General features: G+C 41.0%; 1 protein-coding gene across 3 annotated transcripts in view; it reads left to right on the forward strand.

Annotated features, from left to right (window-relative positions):
* tspan9a (tetraspanin 9a) overlaps nucleotides 1–22,725 on the forward strand; it is a 167,027-nt gene that overhangs the window by 85,743 nt on the left and 58,559 nt on the right. For 2 of the 3 annotated variants that reach the window (XM_067589129.1, XM_067589131.1), the window contains one exon: nucleotides 9,874–9,953. In XM_067589129.1, the coding sequence (XP_067445230.1) occupies nucleotides 9,891–9,953 (63 nt within the window). In that variant the 5' untranslated portion in view covers nucleotides 9,874–9,890. Of the gene's footprint in view, nucleotides 1–8,280; nucleotides 9,954–22,725 lie in introns of those variants that run through there. The other variant, XM_067589128.1, reaches the window with a different exon arrangement.

The following is a 22,725-nucleotide window of genomic DNA, read 5'->3' on the forward strand; positions in this document are numbered from 1 at the left end:
CTTGTGCCAATTATACACATTTCTTCAAAATTTTCACTTATGTCATTTTTAATAATGTATGGATTTTCTAATCATGTGTTTGATCTCACCTAACCTACCAGCACAGGCTCTCAAGGCGCACACTGGATGTGTTGTGCCTTGGGGCAGAAACAAAAACTGCAGATGTGATTGACAACATTGATTGCATTATTCCACTGCCTTGTCTCTCAGTGACGTGTATATATCCAGACACTGTCTGTACATATGAGAAGGGTGATATGGTGGAAATCAATATCATGATATTTTCTGTTATTTTCTGATGTCAATCAATATGACATATCAAGTAAGAAAAATTACATATAAAATAAGCAAACTGATATTCAGAGCATGAATTGTTTTTTGTTGTTTTTCAGTACATGAGATCAGATGCTTTCGACGTGTCAAATGAAACCTCCAGTAACTGAGTTTGTGTGCTGCGTCACTAATTTGGAAATTTCTTGAAATGCTCACATCGTCACAAAACCATTCCACTGAAAGACGATAAACAATAAAATTGAATTACTGACCAGCCCTAAACACCAGTGTCAGTGTTCACTTTCAAATGTGGATATTTTTTCTCTAATTTCTTCTGTATTTTCCCTCTAATGAGATGTTCTAATTGAGTACATCTTTAAATCTCTGTAAGTGTATCAGTCTTTCATTTGTACATTTTATACTTTTTAGAACCATTGCTCACATTATACAATATATAAAAAATCTCAAATCTAGCTCTGAAAAAGAAATTTAGCATACCTTTTAAAAACCCCACAGTCAAGTTTAATTGACTCAGAGCCAGTAAATCGATAACTAAGGCCTGAATTCAGTGGCTCACGCTCATTCCCAATGAACTGGATAAGATTCATATTGCTGACGCTCCATCTTTTTTACACAGTTATGACTCTTTTTAATATTGCATAAAGCTTAGGACACTGGTGGACTTAGCTATTCCACTCCTTTGATCAGCATTATCAGAACACTGTGTCACTCCTGATTTATCTGTGAGGCTATTCTGGGATTCATATATCGTGCTGCTACAGACATCACAGGCATTTGACCTCTCTGCAACGGCCTTTATTGAACTGGACTTTACTGCACCGTGATACTGTGTTGCATTTCAATGGCAAGAGACACTTTCTGATCTAAATGCTAATGTAGTATCCTGTAGTTGGAGTATACTTACTTTACTTGTAAAACCTTGCCCGTCTCCTGTGTCCTACCTTATCTCCCACAGCTCTGATGAACGTGCCTGAAGGAATTAAGTTTACATTGGGGCTTGGCTGCAGGACTGGATGCTGGGGCTTTAGGTGTCACGGCTGGTGCAAGCAGGGGGTGGGATCCAAATGCAGACGTCTGAGGCAGCTTAATGCAGTTAAATGATTTAATAAACAAAGGCTTATGGGATGGTGAGGCAGGCGAGGGTCAAAACAGGCCAAAAGCAGGAGGCAGTCCAAACACACAAACAAATCCGACAAGGAGCAGGCAAGAATCAAAAGTCCGATAAACAGGCGAGATCCAAATGGGTAGGTAATAGATCTCAGGTATAAACATAGATAAAGAGGCTAGAGAGCAAGACATGAAGCGCGTGGCAACTTAGCAGTCTGACAAAGAACAATGGAAATGGGCTCACTACTAATAGTGAGTGTCTGATGAGAGAATGAGTTGCAGGTGAGGAGTGGGCTAGTTAACTGCAGGATGGGAACAGGTGTGTAGGTGGTGAAGGCATCTGGTGTACAGCTTGAGGATGGCAGGTCTGGGGAGTTGGAGGAAAGTACATGGACAGAGACAGAGAGCAATGCAGAGGGCTGGGGATGAGAGAGTGTGGCTACAGAGAGAGACTGAGGAGCAGATTGTGACATGGGGGCTTATGTGTATTTAATTTTATGTGTGTGTGTGTGGGTGCGTGTGTGCATCTCGGTGTCTGTCTGCAGCTCTATGGATATGCCATAACTGCTGCTTTTTCACCTAAATCCTGACATGTGTCACTGACAAGTGTCACTGACATGTGTCTCCGGTTCTCAGCATTTGGTTCCCTCCTATCAGTGTGACTGTCAGGGGTTTTCCCTCTTGACAGAATGAAATGAATAAAATAAATACAAAACTGTTCAATATGTTTAAATGAAATATGAAATATGTCCTAACTATGTCTTAACTAGATGGAACAGTGTGTAAAACCAAGTTGATCCTCCAAAATGTGGTCAGTGTTCAAAGAATTTGACTTTGAGAATCAGTGCTTGATCCTTTACAGTGTCAGTGCCATTATCTGGGTTCCTCACAGTTGGATCTTCAGGGGAGCATGAGGTCATAAATTCCTAATTAACACCCTTTCCAGACACTTTTATTGACTTTTTTGTTGCAAATCACCCAGGAATGACTGAAGAATGGCGGTACTGTCTGGCCAACCTTATCTCGGAGGGTAATATTCTGTGCATCATAAAAGGGCAAGATAGAACCATAAATATCAAACCAGATTGACATCTGATTTTAATTTGATTTGGTAGTCGAGGCAGACATCGGAATAAATAGCTTGTTAGCACATCTCGGCATCACTGCATACTCTTGGAGGGGAAATCAATGCAAAGATGTGTTCATCGTCTTGTTTGTTAGGAAGTTTGATAGGACATGTCATGTTGTCAATGGTGTCTGTTTGCGTCCACGGCAACAGACGTGGCCAAACGTTCAGAGGATCTAAAGGCCACTGGCAGTGACATATTGTGTAGGAGGAAACCCTTTGTAGTTTAAATCCTCTCCTTATGCTCTGGCCTTGATCATACATTCACACCAGGATCATATGCTGTTGCATGTCATATACTGTATGTCTGCAGATCTGATATGGTTTCAGATTGACTGGGTAAAGTATGCAGCAGTAATTCCTTGTGTAACGTGAGCCAACATAAATTAGCCAGTAATTATCTAGTAAAGGTTCTTTATATCTTTTTCACCCTTGTAAAACACAGTAGGTATTTGTACATGCTGTGAGTCCCCCTTCCTGATTACTTGAATTACTGTACCGCAGAGGACATCAGTTACATTCCTCCAATGTTACACTCTCATCTGCTGTCACTTCTTAAAAGCTACACATTTTCTTAAAGTTTCATCGATTGACATTTTAATGGAGCCAGTGTTTTATTTTTGGGACTCTGTCATGTGTGAGATGACCTTGTGACTGTGGCTGTGATTGTCATGATTCAATTCCAGTCAGCAAATCAGAGACATTCGGTGGCAGGATATCAAAGCCATCAAAAAGGGAAAAAAATGATGACATTTTCCCCATGAAAGACATTATTCTGTTTATTAATTCAGCTAAATATAGTGGGTCGCATTTGTTATTCCTCTTAGGGGCATCCTGGGAGGTTTTGGTGCCTGAAAGGTGACTGAATGAAAAAAAACAACTTTTATTCATCAAATTAAAAAGAAAACTTGATTAATTATCTCTCATGCTAAAAACAAATTTAGGTCATTAACAATAAATCCGCCACCAAAACACCAAAGATTTTAACCAGATTTTATGAAAAAAGATGTAAATATCTTTGATCATTCTGTATCATATCTGCAAACACTTTAGATCACCTCCACCATCAAACATTCGATTTTTCTATATGTGGTTCATCTCATGTAAATGTGTAATTATCTCAGCTGTTTATCTTGTGTTTTTTATCCTGTGACATTTTGGGGGGGAAATTAGTTTCGTATGAAGTTAGAGATGAATAGAGGTACATTTAATGATTTAACAATAGATAAGCATATTAATTACTTTTTGATTAATAGACTAATTAGTCATGCAGTCAATAAAAGGTCAAAAATAATGACAAAAGATTATGATAAAAAATCAGAGCCTCATTTTGTTATAAAGGGGACTTATCCTCTTTTTTTGTGATTTTGTGTTATTTTTATAAGCTTATGATGTCAGAGGTCTATGTTAAAGATGGTTAAAGTTCCCAAACCTGAGGTGAACATATATAAAATGCTCCCTGTAAGTCAAAACCCAGGGCTTCAACCTGCTCTGAATGCTTCATTTGCAATGTTACCTCTACTTCCTCCTTGTGATGACATTAGACAGTTAGCATATGCCCACAGGTCATCCATTCCATACCCTTTGTTGCTAAGGTTGTTCCATGGGTTGTTAACGTTGTCTACTTGCATATTTTGGATCACATTTAGGCTCAAATAAATGAAGGTTTCCATTTCGAGTAAAGAAAGAGAAGAGGAAGTTAAATCCTATGACTACTGTTTGTTTACGTAGCCTCTGAGCCAGCAGAAGTCCCCCGGGGGCAGCTTCCCAGAGCTTGCTTATTAGAACAGAGTGGAGAGGGGCCTTAAGGAGATGGTAGCTAAAACGGCCTGTTTCAGACAGAAGCTGAAATGAGGGGCTGCATAAAGAGCCAGTATAAAATAAATAAGGAGTTTTTGAACTGGAAGATATTCCAGGTGAACCTGAGAATATCTATATAGACCTGGAAATGTGCATGATAAGTCCGCTTCAAAATAGTCAACAACCAAAATATAAAATCAGAGAACAGCATCTATAAATAAAAAGACACTTGGAGAGACACAGTCTTACCTGACATGTTCATATATCATGTTACGATATCAAAAACATTCTCTCAAGCAAACTCAGCTTCCATACAAACAAACTACTCTGTCATTTTTTTCCAGGCCTCAAGGACAAAGTGCACAAGAACACACTTTATCAAAAGCATATTTCGGCTCATAATGCAAAGCACTATATTACATGAGTGGGTTTCATTTTTTAGCTTTCCCCATTCATTTTCAGATCTTCTTTCTTCTTCTGTTGTGTATATGAACTAAATTTTCCTCTAGCTGTAACTGATTTTTGTTTGGGAATTTAGTACTGTATGTAGTTATTGTGTCGTTTAAAGGAATCAATTATTGCTAATAAGCTGGATTTCACACTGTAGTAGATTTCTGTAAATTGCACTTATTGTGTTTGATCGAGATTAGGTATTGAGACTGTGACCTCTAGGTTGATGTAGGTTAAGCCACAGAGTGTACACATATTGCATGTGGTCTTACTGTTATGGGTGACATTAATATTCCCCTGACAGTGTTCAGTTTTGATTAGTGCATGGCCACCTGGAACAGCCAACTGGCTATTCCCTGTTTTTGGAGAACCTCTGAACATAATTAGAGACTGAGCTGACAAAATAAATTGCAAAAAAAGCAGTAAAAGTAGGATATGCAACTGTGCAATTTAGACTATCTCTATAATATACGTGCATTTGAGAAAAATAACCTAAATCCACTGTTGAGTTGCTACAACAGAAAGTATGTTAATAATGAAGAAACACATTTGTAACAAAAATTGAATTAATCCATGAGGTCTGAACACAAAGAACAGTCACTAGTTACTATAAATGTAATGATTAAAAAAAAAAATAATTGGGTTACTGTTAAGTCCCTAAACTCTTCCAGATACGTTTTAGTTGTTTAGGAGTGCATTAGGGAGGCTTGAAACGATAAAGCAAGTGAACATAGTGTTCTGGAAAATAAGTTTTTTCTGTTCATGGTATTTTCCACCAACATAATGTTTGTCTCCAAGACACAAATTGAACCAGCAGGTCATGAAGTTTGTTTATCAAGTGTAGCCTCTTTATTTAGTTTGTATAAAAAAACCTCTTCTTTATATCCCTGCAGGATAATGCATCTGAAAGAACAGAGGCATGACTGTTAAGGCTGTGGGTTTTCATCAATTTTCATCTAGTCCTAATGAATTATAGAACATGTCTCCTTCTTGTAACACAAAAATATAATATCTGTAAAACATTTTAGGTTTAGTTATAATTTGTTGGCACAATAAAATGTTGTAGTTTAGAAATAAAATACTGCTCAAGAAGAGGAGAGACATTTCCCTATTTTAAAGTCGATATTTGAGTCATACTGCAGTAGTATAAATGAACGTCTCTGATGAAGGGTTTCACTGCACACGTCTTTTATTATTTAATCATGATTGTAAATTTCACTTTATCTCCTACTGTTTGTAGGCGGGAATATTTTTGTTACATTATCTAGACCACATACAGTGCTGTTCTTGCATACTAATACTGCCCAACATACGTCCAGTAAAATAACAAACCAAACTCATATACTGTATTTCTCCTGAAATATCAATAAGTCTTTACAACTTCGCTTAACCTCTCCTTTGAAGGAGAAAGTGGCTGGCATACACTCCTTACAGCACTCGTTCAGTTATTTGTTCACAGTCCCATTGCCCTGACGCAGGTTCACGGTTAAGTGTTTGCATGCTATTACCTTTTGTGTGGTAGTGTCTGAGGAGCTCTGAGAGAGTCCCTGCTGGTTCCCTCTGAACTCTAATCTCCTCAGTCCTGTCTGTCTTTGCAACATACATATGTTGAAGAAGCTGCCAGATTTACTCAGCATCAGAGAGAATGTTTGAATACAATCTCATCCCACTCACCCCCTTCCCCCCCCTCCGTCTTAGCCTAGACTCACTGCTCTGGTCTTCTTCGCTTTGCTCTGCCGTGCTCTGCATATTTTTCATCTTCTCTCCAAGCCTCGACTCCTTTGTGTCCTCCTACAGACGTCCGCTTCTCCTGAGTCTCTCACTTTCTCCCTCTCTCTCTCGCTTTACCCCCTCAACCTGATGCAGCAGTGCAGAGCCCCATTGCTCTGAGTCGAAGGATGGATCTGTGCAAGGCTCAGGAGGGAACTGGCTCGGGATGTGTCCTTGAAGCTACTTGAGGAATCAGTAACATGCACACTAGGAGCCCCACTGAGCTCTAATAAATGTGTGTAACTCTCAGAGAGAGCGGCCCTGACATAGACTGTGTTGAATTTGAAGTTAAGGGCCTTAGAGCTCACCAGATGGAAAACGCCTGGATTCTGACAGTCTTTGCAGCTTTTCACATTTACTCCAGGGGGCTGATGGGAAATCTTGACACTTGTAACTTCTGAGCAGCTATTTTCGTCATGTGACATAAATACGCCTTAATCATGTAGGGTTACTACCTTTTGCAGATAATAGACCTATCTCTGGAACTTCAAACCTGACCAGACCATTGAGGCTTTTTGGAGACTATAAAGTGAATAATTTGTTAAAATACTGGTGTTAAATCAAAATATCCGAACTTCAGTGATTTGGTTTTGAACATTCTGTAATCTTTCAGTTGAAAGCTTTTCAAAGCCCCTTAGGAAACTTAAAAAAGCATGGTCAAGATTAAAAATAAGCACACTTTATTAGTTCCTGAAAAGCTGAAATTGTAGAAATATGTGATTTTCTCCTGACAGCAGTAAATGTTGTATTGAACTGTCAGAGTTGAGAAACACATTACTTCATTAACTTTTCTTCTTGACAAGCAAAACATGGCAGTGTCAACAACGGCAGTGTCACTTAAATACATACTGAAGGACACAGATGTAAAAAATGTTTTAAATTTTGAGTCCTTTTTTTACTTTATTTATTATTAATTGTGCCGTTAAGGTGCCCGGTCGTTGCTTAATTTTTCAACCATGATACATGCGCTTTCTCAAGGCTATTTTTTTTTATTCCACAATAGTGAAACACAAGAAGGTTGGATTAGGTTATCTCAATTGGGTATTACTGGATTTACCTTTAAGACCATTCAGTTGAAACTCTCCCTCCATCTGTCCGGAGGCTGAGCCATCACGACACTTGGCTGACAGTGTCGAGACCATTACCACAGCAGAACAATGTGCAGTCTAGCGGTAACCTGTTTTAGGAAGACAATCCTAGAGAAAAAAGTTGATTGTGGGAGTCAATAATGGCAATTACACTGTTATTACAATTGTTACAGTCTACTGAGAATACAGTTAAGCTCTGGCAAGCTCACACAGACAGACACTACTTGAATATTGAGATAATTATCCAGTAGCTGCCTTGATCATTTTATACCGTTTAGCCTTTGTTCTTTGATGATGTGCACATGTAGATATCTGGGGAGGTCTTTGAGATCAGAGAGCTAGATAAATTTAAAATCAAAGCTATATAATATCTTGTCAGCTTGGTGTGTGAATCAGCAGGGCTATTCGGTCTTTGACCCTGGCTTTGCGTTGGCAAGTGTTCAGCATCTTAAAGCCACTATCCCCTTTCCACGCTTCAGATGGTGCCATAATTCCAAAGCCTGCACGTTGCCAGAAAATTGGGTCCCCTTACATGGATGTGGGCATTGCAGTGATGAATAACGCAGACCAACAGCAAACTGCACCTCAGTACTGTCGCTATTACCCACATCAGATGCAGTAATCGCTCTAGTGAGAGTTATCTAATGTTTCAGTTGAATAAATCACCTGCTGTTACAGTTAACTAGCTCATTTATGGCAACAGTAATCAATGAAATTACAGACTACAAAACTATGTGAGAAGCTATACTGGAATGTGTGAAAATCACATGTGTGGATGTTGTCATCAGACTGTTAGTGAAAGCTATTTGCATGCAAAAAAGCTTGCCAGCAATTTCCACCTCACACCCCCTGCCCCTCCCAACCCTACCACTCCACAGACAACCCTCAACTCATCTACAATTACCTTGACACTTCCTTTTTTTTTTTTGTTTTGTTTGATTGGTTGATATTGTTAAATTAATCTCTAGCCTCTCAATTCCCCTGACAGCAGAGATGAAATTGCTGAACATGTATAGTCAAAGCAAACACAGCGATGGGCTTATTAAAGACACGGGGGTGAAGAGGAGGAGCTCGAGTCTTGCTGCAGCTGCTGCATTGGCTGTCTGCTCAGCAGCGGGGAGGGGCTGAGAGAGAGGGAGAGAGAGAGAGAGAGAGAGAGAGAGAGTTGGGGGAGGAGGGCAGTGCTCTTGTTGGGAGATAGGGAATGCCCGTTAGTTGCGTCTGCCGATAATAGCACATCAGCCAGAGAGCTGCTATTGGGAGAGCAGAGCACAGGCAGTGCGGAGGACTGAGCTGCTGAGCACAGAATGGTACACTAGAGAAGACAGGCACACTCAGAGAGAGATAGACCAGGGGAAGAGAGAGCGCATCAGAGCACGCTGAGACGGTTAAGAGGAGAGGAGGACAGAGAGGGAGCAAAGCAGTGGAAAGAGGAGAGGAAAGTGAAGAGGGGAGAAAAGTTAACGGGTCAGCAAGAGACTCATTGGAGTCTCACTGCCTCTGGAATAGCCCGGCACAGCAATAAGCAGCACAGGAGGAGAGTGATATTACAAAAGGGGATAGAGGGAATACTGTAACTTCTTCCTGGAAAGACAGTCCTGTCAGAAGACGAGGGTAGTGCTCCTCACAGGACCCTTCTGCACAGCTACTTCAGGGCTATCAAAGCAAGACAGCAGCAGCAAGCAGAAGACACTTAAGCCTGGTAGAAGTGCCTGAGCAGTTCAGTTCTACTCACTTCTGTCCTGGAGACTTTCTAACCTGAGTTGCTTGGTTCAACCTGTGCGTTTCCAGGTGGATGCAGTTGTATTTCTCTGTGGCTTTGATCTGTTTTTGCTTCAGAGTGTGAAGCAGTGGAGATTCGGAGGACGAGTTGTTCTGTCCTGTCATCTCTGAGACTATGGTAGACTGTGCGTCAGGGAGACCTTCATCAGCAGCTGCAGCCCTAGAGCATGGAGAAGTCCAGCAGTGAGGAGTCAGCCATTCACCGTAGCCCCTCTGTAGATAGCCGTGACTCTGATTTTGCTCAAGCTTCCACGTCTGGCCGCCCATTTGGCGGCCGCGGCTTCACTGCCGGTGCATTCTACGGCTCCACGGGGCCGCGCAAAAACGCACAGCAGGGGCAGGCTGGAACGGCAGCTGATACCAGCGCAGGAGACAAGACCAAGAACAAGTACAGCTCACCCAAAGGCAGCAAATACGTGGTCTTTTACCTGGATCTATCCTTTGTGTTCCTTTTAGAATTCAAGAAGTGCAACATGGCAAGAGGCTGCCTCTGCTGCTTGAAGTATATGATGTTCATCTTCAATCTCATCTTCTGGGTAAGTGGCTCATGATTTTATTTCATCATACTTGTTAATGTTGGTCTAGCTGATGTTAATGATACAAATGTGTAGATATGGCTTAAAAGATAATATTGACTGAGTAAATTTGAGAAACATAATTTCTCAAATATAATTATCCATATCTTACAAATGTGAGATATGGATGAGATATGGATAATGTGTGTTGTTTTTTTAAATGTTAATTATGAAACATTATGGCAAAGTGATGGTTGTCAGTGCAATCATGTGTTTCTAATTATTACATCAGGGTGTTTATGCCTGTTCTTCCCTGTGCATGTTGCTATTCCTGGATGTCATGACAGAGTCAGTGGCATTGCACCAGGTCTCCTTTTGTATGTGACGTGTGGAGGGGGGGGGGGGGGGGGTTGGATTGTGGCGGTAAGGAGGACAAGAGTTCGTTAGGGTCACTCAATCAGATGTTTATATGATTTACAATTAACACAGAGTTGCAATGCTGGTTTTGGTAATGTTAGTGAAAGAGTATATGCCTCTTCAGTACATTTCGCATTGATGAGCAACCCAATAGTACCAGAGGGGATGTGAGTTGAGGTGGTCAGCAAGAGTTTCAAATCATTCTGTAGGAGTTAATCCGATTAGTGTGCTTCATTTTATTATTCAGTCTTTTAAAAAAAAATGTCTTTTGTCTTAAAATCTGTGAACAAATGTAATAATCACGGCCAAAGTTCAGAATTACTCTTAAGGACTTTCTTGGCTTTTTTTGTGTAATTTAAGTGTTGTGATTATCCGTATTTGTAGCAATTACAGTAATAATAGAAAAAATGATCATAATGCAATAGTGCTCTCCTTGCCAATAGATTTTCACCCAGAGAAAACCTGGCCGGCATGTGGCAGGCTCTGCTGTGTACCCATGCATGGGCATTTGTTGTAAAAGTGGGCATGCCTTCAATGTTTACAGAATGGATTATAGGGCTTATGGGTTATGGGGCCAAGTCTTTTGTGTAGATGCAGCGAAGCGTGAAGCATAAAAACATCCCAACACTGGGGACTCTACCAACCCCGGCCCACCATGTTACTGGGTTGCGAGCTTTGCTAACTGGGGCACATTGGAGGCAACAGAGTGGGCATTAACTGGAGCCCAGCTGTGAACAGGCTAGCATTGAAAACACACACACGTACACATGCACCACACAAACCAAGATCTTTCTCATTGTCTGCTCCTTATACAGAAATGGACAGCACTGTTAGTGGCCAGCCTCAGGGCTCAAGCAGGGGAGGTCTCCACAGCTTCAGGGCAATATCTCCATATCATTCTCATATCATTACCCATATCAGAGAAGCAAGGGCAAGGGTGATTGGCAAAGACATACAAAGGGCTCAGGGGCTGGTCAGTGTGCCTTGCCTTAATGTAAATGTTTGTTTAAAGGAATGAAAAGGTCAGAAAAGCGCAGCTGATGTTGGATTCATTAATGCAGACACTAACATACCTTGATGTGAGCACCTCTCTGAGCTCAGTCAGTAAGTCAAGTTAGTACTCATGGCTAATTGGAGCTGAATTGGAGATGCTAATTTTAAGCAATTTCCTTCAATTGATCATTTGCCACATGAATAATCAATAAGAAGTGAGTCATTAAAATAGAAAATAGGTGTTTTCTTTGACTAAAGCTTATTTTTCACAGCTTGGGCTTTTTTCACAGTACAGATCAGGTTAATTAAATATTTGAATCATGAACTAGATAAAATGATAAAAATGCCTTTTTGAAATAATTGCATCTCCAGCTTTTTCAGCAAATGAAAAATTCAATTAATTGAACATATTTATATCAGCGCCAAAAAGGGCTTTACAACCTACAAATGCCTTTAAAAGTGGGCAGCTCAGATCAACAGACTCAAATGTGACTTGTTTCTCTTTGAGAACATGCGCATATCTTTACATGTTCACTGTAATGCCTTGTTGATAGAAATATGGCAGTTTTGCAAGGTGAGGGATAGTAAAACACAGAACAGCCACAGTGAAGATGAAGAGCTATAGCCGACAAGCGCTCACTGCTGTTCAAGTGAACTTCAACCTCCAACACATCATTAATATAAACCTTCTAACAACGCCTTTTAACATACTGTCAAATAGAAAACCACACACGCTATGCCATCACAAGCTCTGAACTCTAGTGCTCACAGAAATTCAAAAAGTCCAGCCACTAAGAACCACCCACACAGACAGAACTCACCGCCTGGGAATGCACAAGTAAGGTCACTTCAGCTTTGCTTCTTGACTTATTTTTGATTGATTAAATTTGCCACAGTGAAAAATGCTCAATTGATGAATTCAGACTTCCTGTCATCATTCTTTCTAGAGACTGAGAGTGATATATGATAGATGAAGGCCTTATTAGACTCTACATTAATAGAGTGACATCAGTTACCTGCATGTCAGTTCTGGCCTGCTTGGCTCAGTTAATAGGTCAGAAGCTGACTTGGTGCATTGCTATAGGTCAAACTTTAGAAGAGGTCATAAGGTCAAGGTCATTGTTATCCGCTATCTTCTTGAGGGGCTGTCAGAGGAGATTTGCATGAAGGTGTTTACTTCCCATATTATTTCTAGGCTTAGTTTGTGTTTAACCCTTTACAGTGGCAGAGCCCTGTCACTAATAACCGGCTGCTGCACAGCACTAATAAGGAGGTGGAAAAGAGGCTTTGGATCTCAAGGCTGGTAGCCTCCAATTCATATGGAGCCTAGCTCATTGCCTTCCATGGAAATGCAGTACAACCATCTCGAGTGTGTGCAGTGATTTGAGGACTCTCTCTGTCATAATATATATGTGTGTCAACATATATCTATATATATATATATATATATATGTGTGTGTGTGTGTGTGTGTGCATGCATGCGTGGGGCATAGGGAGCTTAAGTTGCTATGGACTTTTCCCAGCATAGTACATCCCCCTGCTGTGCAATAATTGAATTTTTACTCTGGTAATGTTTATTTAATGAACATCCACCATGCATATTCCCCTTTATTCCCACAGATTGATACTCTTGTTTTCCTCCCACCCCCTAGTTCAGTTTAATGGCATTTTAATCAGTGACCCATGGGAAAAGAGTGGGGTGATGAGGGGGTTAGGATGCAGCACGTGACTGGTGGGTCTCAGTCCATCAGCATGTGAGAGCTTGAGGCTCATTGGCAGCCGGCTGACTGGTACTCTGGATCCTGGGCGGCAATGCGCCCAGTTGAAGGTTAGTGGAGTTTGGAATAAAGGGTTTGCTTGTCAGTTAGGGGTCAGGACGGGGTGCCTGATCACTCTGGGATATAAGGGGGAGGGTGAGAGGCATGTTGTATCCTGACACCCCTGAGACTGCGCTGCTCTACCTCTGACACTCTAGGAATCACAAGGTTACTGCAGCTGGTAGGGAGGTTTGCCTCTGAAGATCTGACATCTCATCTCAGGACTGAAGGGGCAATGGTGTGCTGAAGTAACTTGACACCAGGTACAGCAGGGGTCTCTTCTTTCTGATTACGCGCACATGCACACACACTCTTGCTGTACGCATATGCACATCAGCGCGCACACATACACACACCCACAAACAGCCACCCTTGAAAGTACGCTCACCACCCACACACCATCCGCTCCACAGGGCTTACAGTGGTAACTTGAAGCACAAGGTAAACAGCGGTAGGCACTCCAGGCATCTCCATACATGCGCTCATCCTCAGGCCCCCCAGCAGTTGTTCATGACCATCTGGCTCCTCTTTCTTATAAGGGATTAGAAGAGTCTGAGCTGTAGGGGGAGTTTCGGGCAGATTAGAGCATTATTGGGTGGTGCGGTTAGGATTGAGAGCACGGCTTCTTCGGACAGCTCTATGCTAAAGCCAACAATCATCAAAGCAAATGGCCTTTGTGTTGTGACAATGTGTGGCAAAGTGTGTGGTTTAGTAGGGAGGGGGATCTCTTTCTCTCTCTCACACACAAACACACACACACACACAAACACACACACACAGTGACTGTTTGACCAGCATGATAGGGTGATAGATGTTAAGTCCTATTGGTGTCAGCCTTGTGAGCATATCAGTGTTAGTGTTCTTGCTGGGAGCAAGGATTTCAGCCTCTTACTCTTACTCTGTGTGTCCTCTGTACTCGCAGCCTCCACTGTTAATCTCCTCCATTCAAGATTCAATTTATCGTCCACCGTTGCAGTTATTTATCTTGTGCAGTGATATTGAACAACCATTGAGAAGTAAAAAAATGAAAAAAAAGGCCTGAAAACACAACACGAGGATTTACTCTGCCAAATTGTGTGTCCCATATCACACATACTGTAGTGCACAAGCAACATTCCCTTTGTTAAAGATAGGTTGTAGCGTAATGGGGCCCGTCCCAGCTGTGCCATTATCATGCCATATCAAAAGCTAAAGCCTCATTTGATATTCATATTTAAAAGAAAAGTGTCAGCTCAGCAGTCTTGTCCTACAAGCACAAGAGTGTGGTGGTATCAAAGCCACTCTTTTGTTAGGGGAGAGAAAACCAAATGTGTTTAGCATTCATGAATTCCTGTGCTTACTTAGGGGATTGCTGCAGGATTTATAAACCATTTGGTCTGAGGCAACATAAGATTAGTTCCCCTATTGATTTAATCACTGAATTTGACATTTAAGGTTTCAAATGTTGCTGCAAAGAGTGGTGCTATTGACAGACTCAAGGTGGTTTGTAAGAAGTGCGTATATATGCTTGCATGTCTGTGCCTGGTTGAGTGGAATTCCATAAAGTGTTTCACACAAGCTTTCCCTTTCCCGTGGGATTTCGATCTAAGGCGTTGAAGCAATTTGCCTGTTTTTCATTTTCCATATCGACACATGAAAAGTTCAGTCGTCTTTTATAGCTCGAGAGACCGTGTGTTGCAACAAACTTTTATCCTTTTTTTTTTTTTTTTTTTTTCACCTTTCTGTTTCACAAGAGGAACAGCTGAACTCCATCAGTCACTGCCAGGTGAAACAGGGAATGGGCACAGGAAAATTGATGAGGGCTGAGTACGCTCTTCAAGATGATGAAACAAGCTGTATATGCTGTGCCGTCACATGCATTTAATTCCATCAATCCACCATGAAAGACCCGCTCTTGAATTGGCTTTGAGTTTGAAATGTCAGCATGCAGTCTGTCCAGTCTGTCCGCCTAAATTTTACGCCTCTGACTGTGATATAGAATTGGCCGTCAGTGGATTTAATCAATACAACCAGTCACGGATTATGCATCCTCAGAATCATCTATATCCATATAAAGCATTTATACTGTATAATATGCTCAAATTTTGTAAACGATACCGTAGCCAGACTGTCTGGTGAGCTGGTCCATTGATTTTTCTGTAACATTTACATACACAACATCACAATATTTATATGCATTTTAATCATGTGAAGTCTTGTAATTAGCATTCCCTATAGATCGTTAGGCCTTGATTCAGATTGGCTGACCTGCTTGGTAAATATCTCCATATATCTGCCTTTGTCCAGTGGATCGTCTGGGGAGATCACTCTAATTTACACGTCTCTCTCGCCTGCTTCGATTTCCCGGCTGTGTTGCGTAGCGCCACTGAGCTCATTAGCTTATGTTGCAGATCAACTGGGATACGGAGCTGCTGTGTTGCACTCTAGGGGGTCGAGGTAATAGAGCAGGGGAATGGTGTGTGTTTTTGCTTGGACACAGTAGGTAGGTGGTGCTCTTGAAAGGGCATTAAGTCTCCCACCTCATCACTCATCTCTATTTATTTTGAGAGGATTGGCTTCAGACTTGATGAGCTGCTGTTTGGTTTTGTAAAAGGGTGACACACATGAGAAGCAGAAAACTGCAACATTTTACTTGAGGTAATAACTCACTAAGGCGGGTATTATATAAACATCCCTCACAAAATATGCATACCAGTGTCTTTTTATCTCATGTGGTATTATTCATAAATCCCTCATGAGAATTTTGATATATAGTTTGATGTTGCTACTCGGATAGCTTAAAGCAGGTGCAGTTTCAGCACAGTTTGTACTGTGTCAGCGGTGTGTTACTGACTTGTAGTGACAGGTGAAAAACGAGAGAACAGATGAAACAGTATAGGTACAGGAATTACAGTACATCATCTTGGATATGTATACCATTCACTGACCACTGCTTTGCATTCTCAGAGTTGTGACAAAGATACAATCCAGACAGAACCTCCCTCATTCACATTACAAACCAGTGTTCCTCTTAGATTCAGGAAGTGCAGATAGATTATGTGTTATGTATTAGTGAATCCTGTAACTACTTTCTCTCTGTCATATTTGAAAGTCTCTAAAGCACCAGATGTGAAAACACACATAAACAGCAGCAATGTTTTTTGTCATCATCATGTCAACTAGTAAACTAGTTTATCAGGAACAACTATATAGTACCTCAACCCTATGATGTATCATCTTTTTTTCTTTTTTGCTCCAGCGCATGAAACAGAAATCTTGCTTTTCTAAATATAGGCCAGAGGAGTTCAGTACAAGAGAGAATGGGAGAACGAGGGAATAAATATGAGTGGCATTAGTTCTGCAAACATAAGCAGAATCTTTTGTAATGACTATGTGCCAAATCGTGCTCCTCAGGCAATAGTGAAGAGAGCATCAGTGTTGTATGGTTCAATAATGAGTGTATATTACTGAACTGAAAAGCGGTAAATATCCTCACAGGTCATGTGTTTGGATTATTGATCTAAAAAGGTCTTATCCATTCTTTTTTTCTGTATTTTTATATGCATTTGAAAACAGTCCAAGCAAGGCTTCCATTCACTGAATGCTACTGGAAAAAATATGTAGAAAAACAAGCTGCATTTGAAGCTCTTCTGCTCAGCTCCACAGCTGCGGATGATTTCACATTTCATAATGGAATTCAATTTGGTGCAAATTGATTGGTATTATCAAGCAAACTGTTGTGGAAAAATACAGTAGTCTGCATAATCCATGTTAGAAAATGAGTGAAATTATTATAGCTCTTCAGCTGCCTTTGAACATTTTCACACGTTATGTAGCTAGTGACACTTTGTAGCGCCTGTGGACTTGTAGGGATTCAGTATAGCTGTGAACCAACACAACAGACACACTAAGCTCTGTGATTTGGTCAGCTCAAGCTTTTGATGTGCTGTTGCAGTCTCACTCTGTGACAAATATCTCTGAATGTGTGTTTACCTTCATATTGCTCTGTTTGCCTTTTCTAGTGATGCAGAGAAATTCCCACTTCATTTCTGTTTGTGCTCCACAAAGTGTTTCATTTAATATCGATGCAGCAAAGCATGTTCGAGCCTTCACATAAGCACTGTTACAGATGAAAAATGTTTTCAGTGCTTCTTTGTGTCCTTGCGGTGCAGGAATGGCCGCAGTATCTATCCTCACATTCTCTTTTCACCCCAGGAAGTCCAATCAATGCTAATCTGCACCTAAGCAGTCAATTAATGTAGAATGTTAGAACAGCTTGCTGGTTCAACTACTCAGCATTTTTTCTGACACCTAAAGGCAAATTACAGTGAAATCAATGTTTCCCAGTCAGTCCCCACCTCCAGCTCTGCTTAGTAGGCTTACAGAATATCATTTTCTTGGTCTTCTGAGAGCAAACTAAATTCATTTTAGATTACCCTGCTCATGTTTAATTAACATTATATGGGAAGCATATATGAACTAGCTACAAGTCCACAAGCTCTGCAGTGTTCAGAACGACATTAGCTCTGCGTGAAAAATTGCAGCCCTCTCTTTCATTTGAATGGAGCCAGTGTGTTGACACAGCAGGGGTGCCGACACACAGCCTCTAGCAACATAACACGACGTCATAAGGCAAGGAGCCGCGTTGGGCAATCGCATACATGCAAGCGTACATTCCTGATGGATTAATTTGTAACACAGACACCGCATTTCTGCTGTTAATCTCGTGATCATCGCAACGAAAGATAAAACAGCTGCTGCCGCGATAACTTTGCAGAATTGTAAAATCCTGTCCGTGAGTATTACAAACCACTGTGCAGTGTTATGGCATCTGATAAGCCTTTATGTGTAACTCCAACTGGACTTCCTGGATCATATTTCATTATCTCACCGGTTCGCCCCCACCAACGTAGTCCCTTGCATTGTTCTAACGCAGGACTGTTTTCGGTCTGAATGCAGCCTAACAGTCAAGTGGAAAGGCTGTTTCCCTGGAAATGCTAGACGTCTTAGATGGGTTGCAATTCAGTTCATCAGAAGACGATCTTTAATGTCCTGGGTCCAGCTCCCTAAGTTCTCCAGAGGTTATCAGCTGCAGGCTAAGGATGCATCAATGACTGACTCTAAGACCTATTTCCCTAGGGCCTCTACCTCAATTGATTCAACTGGGCCTGATTCTTTTCCCACCACGAACCCACTGAAACAACCCACACAGCATCCGTGAGAGCTTGTTTCCTCTCATCTATCTCCTACTCCTCTCTAAACATAATGCAGAGACCCAGGACGCATTGGGCAACTGCGCCACAATCTGTTGAAAATATGAGTAGCAGATTGACTTTGAATCTGTTTAAATGTGTCATCCTGAATTTGGGTCAGAGACTCAGGCATTCATTGCCTGAATGGTAATGAGCCCAGGACACATTTTCAGCAGGGCCCTAACATGCAATGAGCCACACACTGATCCATGTTGTTAGCTATGACAAATGAGAGACAGATTTATGCCTTAAACATGAGAGTGTATATTGTTTTATTCATCTGAACCACCACAGATTACTGCTGCGTTATTGCTCAGCCATAAAATACAACATATTGTAGCTTGCCAGATGGAAATGCATCAGTACATACCCAGCAGGGCTTGACATTGTGCTTACCAGCCACTGTGACTAGTGGTTTTCCAAAGTTACTAGCCACTCATTTTCACCAGTCACAATTTTGTTGTTTGGAAATTGCGATGATGTGCTGCAATTTGTTTTAAGGACCAGATTTACGACCCTTTAGATGTAAATGACCACTGTAAACACCCAAATCAAGACTATATAAAATGTATAACATTGCAGTCATCAAATATTCAGCTCTGATAAGGTTGTGTGTGAAGCTCCTTTTGTATGAAAATATGCAACCAATTAAGACAAAGACATAAAAAGAGTAGCCTCTTATTGCGTATAATAAAAGTGGCACAGGGTTATAGAGGATTAATTGAAAAGATAGACGAGAGGAGAGAGGTTTATATCCTCACAAGTGAATGTGAACTGTGTGTAGATGCAGCAGTAAAGTCTGTAAGCGTGTGTGTAAGCGGCCTGGCCATGCTCTCGTAGCTGCAGCAGGCGGGCGGGCAGGAATGAGGGGAAACGGAGGGGGCATGAGAAGCGGTGCTCGTTGGTAGTAGAGCTGACAGCAGTTTTCCTCGGATCGATCTGCAGCGCTGCTCCACTTTATGACAAAAGAGTTCACAACACAGAATGCCACCCTCCAAAGTGGCTAGTAAGACTGACTGTGTTACACGCCACCGCTGAATTCTACCTGCATTTAGCTGGTGAGCAGGTGCTAATGTCAAGCCTTTGACCCAGACTAGATGATCGTGGAATACTTGATGTGTTTTTATTGCTATTTTTTAATGGGGCAGTTTTACACAGTATATGCAATACGCTGTACAATTCATACCATCAGCCTATGTATTAGACTGTTTGTTGTGATTTAAAATGGATGCCTATGTTGTTGTTTTCAGAGCAAAACCTAGATCTTCATCAGAGCAGGTTGTTGCAGTGCTCTCGTTATGTCTGATCCAATTTGAGCTTGACTCTTATTTGATGTGCATGAGGTGTGCTCACAACCGGCTCTGATTTTCTCCCTGAAGAGGGAAAAGCAGTAACTAGTCAAGATCCTTCACTGCTACAGTAGCAAGATAACTGACTGGCTGACAGGCTGTGTAAACCTAATAGGGATTATTGTCGGTCTTCCTTCATGCAGATTCATCCTCTTCCTTATCACAGCAGAGTTTTAAACTGTCCCCTTGACTTTGCTTAGTCTTATCACATGACTAAAGCAAATTGTTCTGCTTGTTTGTTTTACACCAATTTGCAATTACTAGTCATATTTCCAGACATGAAAGAGCATTTGCTTTGTGTATCTGTTCTGTTTCAGAAGACATCAGGGTTTTATATGTCCTGAAATCGGAAATCTGGTACAGTCTGGTTGCCTGCAGCATGCAAAGTCTTCATATAAAGAGGAAGCATGTAAAACCAGCCTTGCTCCATCACTTTGGTATTCTATGTAGGGCACAGAGAGATGTCTTAGATCTTACTTTTTAAAGAGGACTTCATTTTAGAGAGGACTTTTATTGCATGGTGGAAAGAGCCATTCAATTAAGTTGTCAGTAATTGCAGATATTCACCTGAAATGATGAATGATCAGGTAAAGGGTTTCCATATCCACATTATATATTTCCTCTCTTCTCAAACACAAAAAATTCAACTAATTGCCTTGAGTCCATTTTCATTAACTTTAATTGAACCTCTAATTCAATTAATAACAGATACTTCAAAGTAATTAATGTGGCCTCTGCAGTAAGTATGCCATTTTAAAACTGCAAAGATAAATCTGTAAAACCTCTATATTTCACAGTTTGTTGCACTTTACTCTGTAATTCCATAGATCTAGGCTATAATTTACCTTGTAGTTGAATGCAAGCATTGCAAAATACTATAAAATCAAATAAGATGGAAATATTCTATGAATTATATATGTGCTCATATCTTTGTCAGTTTGCTATTGTTGGTTATTCTTAATTAAAGATCGAATAAAGTGAGAAATTGGTGTAGAGACCCCCCTCACTCACCATGTGTCGTTTGAAGTCCCTGTCTGTAGTCATTATTTCTGCACAGATGTCTCCATTTCTCTTATTAAGCCACCCAGGCTTCAGTAATGGCTGATTTGGGATGGTGGTAGAATATGAAAGAGTGAGTCTAAGAGAAGCTCTGTGTAGGCAGAGTGAGGTTAGGGAGAGGAGTCTAATTTGAGAAGTTGATTATAGGGTCATTGCCACCCTCAGTGAATGATCTCATTCATCCATTTTGAGCCAGAGTAATTATTAACATAGACCTGTATGCACTCATCAGTGTGTATGCACTCATCAACGCAGGGTGGTGAGACAAATCCCCAACATTGTGTTTTATCCAGTGATAATTTCAGCTAAGGACACAGTAGCATGTTCGGGGTCAGCCCATTAATGCCCCTTCCATTTCATTCACATTTCAGCTATTTCAGGGTTGGCTTGTCTTCATTTTAGATCTCCATCATGACAACTTTTTTAGTTTGCACTGGTTGCATGCCCGTTCTTGAGCACAGTTCACAAGTGAACTGGGACAGATGGGGTTGGCCAGATTTTTCTCCCCGGTCCCCTTCTGAGAGGACAGACTGGCACACCCAAAATGCTGTTCTTTTCCTGGATGGGAAGAAGCGAAGCATGAAGGCAGAAAGGGAGGGAGTTGGAGGTGGTGGTGGTGGTGGGGGGGGGGGGGACCTCTTCTCAAGAGCAAGAGAGGTGAACACATTGATATTTGATGACAGTTCCCCAAGAGGTGAGTCACCCTCACTCTCAGATCCTACTCTCTCTCTCCCAGGCATCCACGTCATTTTTGTTTATCCTGAAGACGAACTTGAAAATCATTTGGTCTATTTTAGTGATAAAAGAAAAATGTACAAATCCAATTCCGTTCAGACAACAGTGATTGAAATCGTAAAGCAAAACAAGATCCTAGAGAAAAATGTGGATTTACGGCTGTATTCCCCCGACTTTGTTTTTCAAATAGGTGAAATGTCTGTGTTTGATGAATGGCTTCTTATTAGCTCATCATTTGTCACACACCATTAATGACATGTTTTCATCAGGTAAACGCTCACACTTTGATTAAAAAGCAGCTCAACAGTAAATCTTTCATGAAGAAAGAGCACTGTTGTACTGACCTCTGTGAAAGTAGTTGCACCTCTGACCACATGCAGCATCACAGGGGGCTGAGGTTAGGTGCTGTGCTGCTGCTAAAGCTACGTGTCAGCAAAGGCAGGATTTTCAGACTGTGTGTAGTTACTTTTTTAACAACGTATATCATCTGTTCTGGAGTAACAGGCATTAGTGGAATACCCAGTGGCCAGACCATACAGCTGTGGTAATATGTATTATTATTCAGTTTGGGTTTTTTTGAGAATAAAATGAACGAGCATTAGATGAACAGATGAAAAGCGAACGCAGGTGTACCTAGAGAGAGGCATTCAGACAGTAGAATTAAACTGACTAAATAAGTAAGTTGCTTTTTCCTTTCGACAGCTCTGAACTCCCCAGCCTGATTAGCTGTGCTAAGCACATACAGTAGAGTTTAGGTTCATTTTTTGCATTATTCATCTATAACGCATGGGCTTTAAAATTCTGCAAGGCTGTGCTGGGCTTTTATGAGAGTAATTAGACAATCATAATGATTGTTAATAGACCTTGTTTATTCATTCATTCATGCATTCATTCATTCATTAAACATGTATTGTCTGTACAACCCTGTGTACATATAAAAGACATGAGTCTCAACAGTATCCATACACATACTATACTCATGTTATTATTATTTATGGCTGTGCAGGATGTTGTGTAAGCACCAGAATCAAAGCAACAGTGATTTTAGAACTCAAACAGGAATCTAATTGAGTTGCAAATGTAATATATGATGAACTTGAAATATCCATATGATAAAAACAAGGCTATAGTGGCAGCCCTCATCTCACATGTGAAGGCTGATATGCCTGTGTGATGGCCTCTGTCAATAAAT

The sequence above is a fragment of the Thunnus thynnus genome, chromosome 5, assembly GCF_963924715.1.
Source record: "Thunnus thynnus chromosome 5, fThuThy2.1, whole genome shotgun sequence".
NCBI classification, from domain to species: domain Eukaryota; kingdom Metazoa; phylum Chordata; class Actinopteri; order Scombriformes; family Scombridae; genus Thunnus; species Thunnus thynnus.